Consider the following 9638-nt stretch of genomic DNA (forward strand, 5'->3'; position numbering starts at 1 on the left):
AAATAAATCCTCCATATTCTGCTTCAGAGAAACCGGACACTTTATGTCTTTTTTATGGGTAAAACGAACTTCTTCAAACGGTAAACATGATTTTCTTCTGAATGCAGAATAACTGAATTGTTACGTTGATATGTCTTCCCATAGCCTGGTCTATATTATTATTTACACGAAGGCAATGTTCCATAAAAGTTAATAAATCGCACAGAAATAGAAACCGGCCCCCCATCGTCAAGGCAGAATTAATGCACATGGAGAACGTGAAAGGATCTTCACGGGATCCGAGGCATTCTCTTGATGTTAGGAGCGCTAAAGTTTAAAGTGCAGAGTTTTTCACTAAATATTGCTCTTATAACAATCTTTCAATGGGTTGATCTTTCATGGTCATTTTGGTAGATAGAACGAAGTTGTAGATCTTGTTTGGATATGTAAAAAAAGATTATCGCAACATTCGATTTTCAAACTAATGAGACATCAATAAAATCGTCACATTTGAATCTATAAGTTTCAATTTTGAAATTCATCGGGAAAATAAGCTAAGGCGGACGGAATACTTTGAGAAATGAAAATACAATTGTTTTCCTTCTTTCTGTGCCAAGGTTTACCTTTCTTGATTGTTGCAACGGTGAGTAATGGTCGTTTATAAGTAAATTTAATTTATTAGAAGTAAATGGCGACGAATCGGCGTTCGTTTTTCTACTTATTTTTATAAATTAACATTTTACAATCATATTAATGCAAACGTGTTCGTTCCTAAGCAAAATAGGACGAATTCAAATATTGTCAATTTATTTGATTATTGCAATATATAAATATCCATGCGTTATCCGTGCAGTTAGTCCACTAGATGCATGATACTAGTATTCGGATTTAGATCCATAATCAGCTATAGTCCGTCCAAAATTAACGTTTCTGTCACATTTTGAGAAAATGCGCATACCTGTCATAGAAGTAAATTTGAATCCATTAAAGGGAAATATCCAAGATTTGTTTATTGAAAGCTCGTCAATAATTCACAGGAACGATAAAAAAAAGTTTACGGAGATCAACGGATATATTCCATCATCTTTTATAATAATTCCCAATTGGAACTAATTTGGTAATACACTATAATAATTACAGGTTTTCTTTTCTAGCCCCCCATTTTTCGCGGTTTACCGACGTCGGTCAACGTCGGGGAGCAGGAATACGCTAACCGCCTGATTTACACGCTGACGGTCAGTGACGTCAACAATGACAACTACGTGTGTAACGCAGCAGGTACCACCCCAACACCTGCGCGCGCAGAGACGGAGTTCAGAGTATTGATTGACCCTCAGACCGGACGTAAGTGGATTAAAGTATTGATATAAAATGAATATTGTAATGTTGGATGCAAAAATACATTATCTATCTATACATTATCTCTCTGACAATGAAGTTTACTGCTGATTTTATGAATCAAAGTTTGAGATCGTTAAAATGACGTGTTTATGCAAAAAGAATAAACAACTACGCAAATTAGTATAATTACAAAATAAAGTACACGAAGGTCTTTGCGTTTACATCAACAAATTTTGGTAGTTTTGTGATTTTTTAAGTCCCCATGACACTTTAAGTTTCTAAACAGCAAACTAAAATGACACGTGATTGCTCTTTAAATTTATAAACAATGCGTCCTTTAAAGACTATGGAGTCTACGCTCACAATGGGTCGCCGGGAACTTCGGCGGCGCCCAATGTTATGTTTGATTTTGCCGCGCAGTCCACTTACCAGATCAACATCCGGTGTACGGACTCTAACGGCGAGTTCCGGGAGGACAAGCTGGAGGTGGACGTGATCCCGGGGGACAGGCTGGAGTTCACCCACTCCTCAGGTCAGTGTTAACCGAGAACAGGATATCAATAATTTGATGTTAACATTCAATCAAAGTACTAAAGTGACTGAGAAGCGCTTAGGTATGAACATATAAATGTTATTTATTAAATTGTATTTAACGGTATACTAAAGTGATGTAAGATTTTGATGCTTTTAATTTTAACATCAATGGAACCTCTTGGGAACATGTAGAAATGCTATTAAACTGTGTTAATTTTACAATTTTAAAACAAGATAAAAAGTGTTTTTAAAAAGTGAGAACATGTAAATGGTTTCTTAAGACCTTGAAGTTAGTAACAATTCTGTTCTCATACAGATGTCGTGTCAGTTGATGCGCAGACAGCTACAGCAAGTGAACTTATTTACACTGTGTCATCACGTGACCTTCTTAACCATTCACCTTTGACCTATACCCTGATATCGGTTCCAAGTACAAACAGTTTTGCCATTGACTCAAGTGAGTTTTTTGAAAAAACTAAAGAAAAAAATCTTGATATTTGTTTAAAGTTTAACCTTATTCTTTTTGTTAAATTCATTGAGACATAAATAAGCAACACAACACAACTGAAACAATTAATTATATGATATACTTTGCATTAGCTCATTATATACATGTAGTCAGACATTTTCCTTAAAGATATTGATGTTCATTTACATTTACGTATGAATTTTTATGTTGTCACGTGAAGGCAGTGGACAGGTGAGGACAACGCGGACCCTACTTGATGAGACCCACACCCCGGTACACCTTTACATCTCCGTCACAGACGGACTTATCTCAGTCCAAACACTACTCAGTGTTGATATTCTCAGTACGTGTCAATCTTTGGGAAATAAAGGTTTTTTTTAAATAGGGCCTAAAAAAAGTTGTGTGTTTAGGGTAACCCGACCTAACCTACATGTACAAAAATGCCCTGATCCTACCATTTTTAGATGTCAAATTTTATCCGATTGTGAATTTTATATTATTTCTATTAAAAAAACCCCTTTTTAAATGTGACACAAACAAACATTCTTAGGATTCATGCAGAAAAAATATGATAAAATTAAAAAAAAAAATCGCTACCTACCTGAACTAATTTTTTCATCAGTGTTACCCTAAACACACAATTTTTTATCGGCCTAGATATAAAAAAAAACTTGTTAAAGCATATCTTTAATGTACATGTGTGTCCGTCTAAGAAATTACTAGTTTACTTAATCTTAGATTTAAACAGTCAGCCCAATATAACAAACCTGCCTGCCTCTGTATCCGTCGACGAGGACATCGCTGGAGGAACCGTCATCTTCACTCTGACGTCACAAGACCTTGACCCCACTGACCCTTTGACCCATTCTTTCAGCGTTAGTCCGATTACTGCTCAAGGTCTATTTTCCTTCGACTCTGCGAGTAAGTATATAAACATCCCAAAAATATTTTGTTTATAATATACGTTCATGATTGTGAACGCTACAATTTACGTATCATCTGCCTATTACTTAGGTGGTCAGTTCAAACTGTCTGCTACTGGTAAACTTGATTACGAGACTTTGTCTCGTTATAATGTGACTTTCATGATATCGGATGGTAAGACCACGACAGGACCCTATTCACTGACCATCAATGTTCTCAATGTAAATGAGGAGTGCTACTTCGACAGACAAGTTTACTACATCAGTGTGTTAGAAGGCAAGGTATGTAAAAAAAAATCATATATGTAAATGGATTTTGCTACGTAACGAAACATAAAGAAAGGACAACAACAATGCCTATGCAAAGAAAATAGTAAAAATAAATATTTTTGTACATACTAGTATGTATGATCAAGGTATGGTATCGCACGTAACATTTTACCTTGTACTAATTTTCGGGCTCTTTCTTCTGAGGCTGGGAGTCAGACCATCAATCCTAACTTTGTTGTAAGGGACTATGACGGCATTCAACCTTACTCTTTGTCCTTGATGAACGGAAACAACAGCGAACGATTCACCATCGATAGTACTTCCGGTGTGATGACGTATGCAGTGGATTATGACGTCGATCAGAATGCAATGCCATCCACTGTCCAGATGACGGTTCAATGCAGAGACTCGCTTGCTAAAACAGGAACTGCGCTTATCGTCTTGACTATTCGAGTGAGTTATATTTGTCTTACATTTTTATTTGGAGTTCTTTAAAAGGAGTCTAAAACTGGTCACGACCAGCGAGCTTTTTTTTTTCTTTTTTTTTCAACATAAAGGGTGTCAAGATGGGTTTCTTCCACCTTACAGATGTTTTAGGATATTTTCAGAGAAGTTGGTTTGGTAATCTGTCAACCGTAGAATAACCCTTTTTGCTCCAGATTGATAGCTACAGACAGATTTATATAACTACGACAGTAAATCGTCAATGCTTTAACTTTTAAATTTAAAAAAATTCTTAATTGCACATTTGGTGTGTTTCTTCGTATTCTTTGAATCTTTTTGTCTAGTAAACCGCATATTACATCCTTAAAAGGATGTCGGAACCAACTGCATGTGCGGGCAGACATGGCGACTGGTTATGTCTAGCTGCTGTGCATTATCGGACAAGAACCATGATTATTTGGGTAGTTAAAGCCTGGGGGACGTAAGGGTGCGGATACGATATCTTATCCCCGGAGACCTGTTTGACAAAATTTTACGCTGTCACGAGACTGTCTATACAAATCAAATGAATTGTTATTAAGAACTGTGATAATAAGGTATAATAAAAATAAAATTTTACATAATTAATCAATAATCCGACGACCATATTTATTTTTGACAAAAGACTATTGAGAACAAAGGAATTCTAAAATTTTCATCATAAAACGTTTAAGACAAACGAAGTGCTTTTTGATTCAACCAAGAAAACTTAGTTTAAATACCTACACTACTTGTGTCAAACATCAATATTGTTGTTTGCATGAAAACAATTGATTAGAATTTAATGAGAATAATGTAAAATTGATGAAAGTCGTTGTTTTTCGGGTACATGTGTAAGTATCGGCATGTTTTGATATATTATGGAATATTTGTAAATTTAAAATCCTAGCTTTATAGAATTTTGCAAAAAATTGTAAGTTATAATTAGTTCCTTGAATTGTCTCTCTTTGCTCTGTGTCACTAATCCATCATTAATATAGTTACTTTTCTGTCTATATATATTCTTGTACATGCAGTGTTACAACGCACTTTGAAAAATTACGCACTTTGAAAAAAAATTTCAAAATGCGTTAATTTTGGGATCAAGTCAAAGCACTTTGAAAAAAAAATATAGCGAAAACTGCCATCAGAGGAATTTCGAAATTCGAAACATAATTCATTCATCTTTTAATAGTTACATTTTTTAAAATCTGTTTTGAATTCATAGCGATGGTAATATTACTATTGCATTTATTTGGCATAAAAATGCAACTGGAAGTTGTAAGGTATATCGATTTTAGATAAAGTAAGCATGCACACATTTATACAACACATATTTAATGAAGATAAATGTGTCCTTGTGCTACATGACTTCGTACAAAAGTAAACAAACAGAACCTTTTTTCAGGATGCGAACGACAATCCTCCCACTTTCTCTCAGGGTACGTACACGTTTTATGCCGACCAGTTTACGGGCTTTGGGAACGCCATTGGTCAGATGACCGTGTCTGACAAAGACTCGGGCAGCAATGCCGACTTCTCTTGCGGGGGGTCCCTGGCCAACAGTGCCAGTCAGACGAACACGTACTACACAGTGGGAACCGGATGTGGAGTTTACTTTCTGTCCAGGACTGGCCTATCATATGGCACAGCGGTAATATCGAAACAGATGTCAATCTTCTTTAAAAAGTTTTTTCAATGCGAAAGTATTTGGAAAATTATTTCCTTACAATAGATTAGGTATCTGGTAACGGCGACTGATAAAGGATCGCCTCCCTTGAGCTCCACTACCACAGTCAATATGATATATATAGAGACTACAACAACTACTCCCTCTACCACAACTACTACACTCCCCCCGAGTACGGGGCTGGACGCGGGTGCTGTGGCCGCCATTGTTTTAGGGTCTCTGATAGGGGCTTTCCTTCTGGGCACTCTCTTATACTTCTTTTTAAGGTAGTATCTCTACACCATTCATACACGTAAAATATATATGGTATCGACTTGCATTGTCGACATGTCGTATAATGACTAGCAAATATATCATAAACAGTCATAAGTTAATTTATATACAAACTTTATGAATATTTGCCAATATTCAATATATCGTATCATATCAATTTATCGACTCTTGATTGTTGCCAAAACTACTCATTGACTGTAATCATATTGATATCTAACACTTCAAATTAAAGCAATTTTAATTCGTTACAAATTACTGTGCTTGGTTACTTGTATTGCAGACTGTGTTACACCGGCGCGTGTGGAGGATCCGCCCCGTGTGATTTCATGAACTGCTGCAGAAACAGGCGTCCTACGATGTGAGTATAAATAGTACATGTAGAATATATATTGCTCGATACAACACACAGGAAAGTTTCACGATCCCATATGTATCAGCCCATATGATAAGTAAAGAAGAAAGAGATTAAGTCATCTGTTCAAATGATCATCGTCAAAAATTATCTTTATAGTCTTGGTCGCAAAATTAGACGCCGTGAACCAGTTTACTGTTTGTAAAAACTCGAAATTCAGTTGTTGCAAATTGGTTTACAAATGACTACGGAAAAGATGTTGATTCACAGACACGTTTTAATTTGCTTTTTATGTAGGACAAAACATAATTCTTATACAAGATTTGGTTTACACAAGTTCGTGTTTACACTTAATATACATAGTAGCCAGTCTTACTGTAATACAATTTTAGTATATTGTAACACCCTGGGGGCCTCTAGATGTACATGAAACGTAGTTATCGAACTTCCCACACAGGTTAAATGGCTCTAACAAGTTATGGAGAATAATTTAAATTCAACTTTAGATTGGATAGTCTGTCTTTGATTTCAAACGATAGCGCTCTAGAAATGGCGCTTTTGTAATCAATGACAGTAAATTAGTCTTTTTGAACTCTGGCGTAGAAATGTATTTATGTACGCCTACAAAACATATCTAAATTGTTGGTACCATATAAAATATGATTTTTTAAAAAGGTATGTATTAATAAGTTTCCTTAAAAACAATACTTCTGAATACATTACATCGAATTTATCGATTAGTTTCAAGTACTAAGTCTTCTGTTTTGCCAGAGTAACAGCATCGATGATCTAGAGTTGATTAAAATCAACTTCTAATTATGAGCTACCATATTTACTGATTAAGATCTGCTGATTTTAGAGCATATGGCTTCATTTTCCTGATATAAATATCAGAGATCACATATATAAAATCAAATAATTGATTCATGATTATACAAGTATTTCATCTAGAAAATCGTGATAATGTTATGCACATATTTCGATAACGTGTTCATACCTTCCTAGACAGACTGGCATATTTTAAACTTATTTTTCGTTTTTAAATTGATATTTAAAGACATGATATGAATTAGCCATTGCAATATAATTCATAAATACATATGTTGGAATGCAGATTTCAATAAAACTACGATTTTTTTCCAGGGAAAAAGATCCACGAATAAGGTAAAAACTGTATATAATATAATGTAATGAAATAATCTAATCATTTATTATTCAAATTTATTCGTGAAGAACGTTCTAAAACTAAAATGTTCATTTGTAATAGAAAACTGAACCGTTATTTATAATTCCAGAGTTCAAAGTTCGAAAGCAGAAGAAATGGATTATTGGAAAAACGGTCAGTGTTGGCAGAAATGTAGCCACTTTCTTACAGATCTCTTCATACGTTGATTACATTGGCGGAAACTCATGACCAGAATGCGCTTATATATGTGTACTCTCTGTCAATAAGCTAACACGAGACTGGCCGTTTGATCGATTTCTTAAGTGTTGTTTTACGTCCTATCGAGATGTTTTATTCATATTGAGACGCTACCAACTACCCAGAACGAAGTATTAATTAGACACTTACTCTGACTTCAAAAATTCTTCGTCAAAATAAAAACAGATCAACAACATTTTTTGCATTGAATGCGACGCTTTTATCACTGTCTTGACTCTTCAACTAACTAGGCCATCATATGAAAAGCTCATTTTTCTAACTATTATATTTTATTGGGATTGTTCTATTTTTCTTTTGTTTCGTATATTTATTAATTTTAATAGAAACACCTTCAAACACATTTTTACTTTGTTTTTACTACAAAGTTTAAACTTTGGATTTATTTTTTTTATTCATTATCTTTTTTTCCAGAAAAAGGTGGCCATACCAAAGAGATAGATACACGGTATGATTAACCACCCAGATATATTTAACAGCCAATTTTTTATTTTTTATTTTTTTTTGGGGGGGGGGTTAACAATTAAGCAACACAAACGTAATTATCAGTTTACTACATTGTAATAATCAATTACTCATTCATAACAGTTCTTTTCGGATAAAGATTTTCAACTAATTATATCGATTGGAGACCTCTCTTTTATTCAACCATTTTCATAAATATCAATAGAGTAATAGAGCCCAACTTCATTTCTCAGTTTAATTCGATTAACCTCTGTGATATAGTACAGCTTCCATCGATGGCAGCTAGCAATAGCGATATCACGAGGTCATGCACTGAGATTGTCAATACTCGGGTCTCTATAGTCAATAACCCCCATGGATCGTTTGATACAGGTATGGCCGGCGTGACTACCCAGACTTTCCACGAGCCACTGGATCACAGATGGATAGAATCTCACCCTCCAACATCCCGGTTGAATTTGGGTCACGTGGGAGAATTTACCCAATCACAGGTCATCGTCTGCCAATCAGCTATTATTGATATTCAGCTCTGTTGATATTTATCAGAAACCGATTTCTTTTTAATAACACGCATTTGTGTACTTAAGAACAAAATGGAATTATTTTGTAAATGGCAATGTATTAAATAAAAGTATCGCTTCATGTAAACGAATGTTTAAACAAAATGATTTGTGTATGTATACAAACTATTATAAATAGCTGCACTTAGAAATAATAAATGGAATTCTTGTTTGATTTTGAATTACTCAAAATAGAAATAAGATGCAACATTTCAAGCATTGGTCAACGTCTTCAAAAGAAAACTGCGTATATATTTTAACATGGATGATATATATAATTGCTATTAAATTATTTAAAAGATGTAATATCTTTAGTTGATCATTTCTAAAATTTTGTAAAATATGAAGTTTTTGTCAATAGTTGTACGGTAAATACTATCTCTGCCCCCCTGTGTGCATGTTATTTTTCTATTAATTATGTTGACATGCAAGATAAACATGTTGACATGCAAGATAGTTATGTCAACATGCAACATAACTATGTTGACATGCAAGAAAACTGCAATCAAATAAGAGTTATAAAAAATCTCAAATATCGCCAACATGTGACATCCAAGATGCTAGATACGCTACCTATTGATGTCAACATGCAATTTATTTATGTTAACATGCAACTTCTTTATGTCGACATGCAACTTATTTATGTCAACATGCAATTTAGTTATGTTGACATGCAAGATAAATATGTTGACATGCAACATATTTATGTCAACATGCAACTTAGTTATGTTGACATGCAACTTATAAGTTGCATGTCAACATATTTATATCGCATGTTAACATAACTAAGTTGCATGTTGACATATTCATCTCGCATGTCGACATAAATAACTTGCATATCGACATAAATAAGTTGCATGTTGACATAAATAAGTTGCA

General features: G+C 34.4%; 1 protein-coding gene across 1 annotated transcript; it reads left to right on the top strand.

Moving 5' to 3' along the window:
- The first annotated feature begins 489 nt into the window (after window positions 1–489).
- LOC128155905 (protocadherin gamma-C4-like) lies at window positions 490–9065 on the top strand. The gene is made up of 15 exons (XM_052817793.1): window positions 490–622; window positions 1134–1323; window positions 1664–1852; window positions 2171–2311; window positions 2544–2666; window positions 3062–3244; window positions 3338–3528; window positions 3721–3969; window positions 5387–5632; window positions 5714–5934; window positions 6222–6299; window positions 7437–7457; window positions 7589–7632; window positions 8149–8182; window positions 8572–9065. The coding sequence occupies exons 1-15, from the start codon at window positions 560–562 to the stop codon at window positions 8717–8719; spliced, it is 2121 nt and encodes a 706-aa protein (XP_052673753.1). The 5' UTR covers window positions 490–559; the 3' UTR covers window positions 8720–9065.
- Window positions 9066–9638: the final 573 nt, after the last annotated feature.

The sequence above is a fragment of the Crassostrea angulata genome, chromosome 1 (genome assembly GCF_025612915.1).
Source record: "Crassostrea angulata isolate pt1a10 chromosome 1, ASM2561291v2, whole genome shotgun sequence".
NCBI lineage: Eukaryota > Metazoa > Mollusca > Bivalvia > Ostreida > Ostreidae > Magallana > Magallana angulata.

Coding starts and splice junctions, on each gene's coding strand:
- LOC128155905 (XM_052817793.1), top strand. CDS start 560: ATGAAAATACAATTGTTTTCCTTCTTTCTGTGCCAAGGTTTACCTTTC. Junction 3,245..3,337: donor ATTTTCCTTCGACTCTGCGA/GTAAGTATATAA, acceptor CCTATTACTTAG/GTGGTCAGTTCAAACTGTCT. Junction 7,458..7,588: donor GAAAAAGATCCACGAATAAG/GTAAAAACTGTA, acceptor TTATAATTCCAG/AGTTCAAAGTTCGAAAGCAG.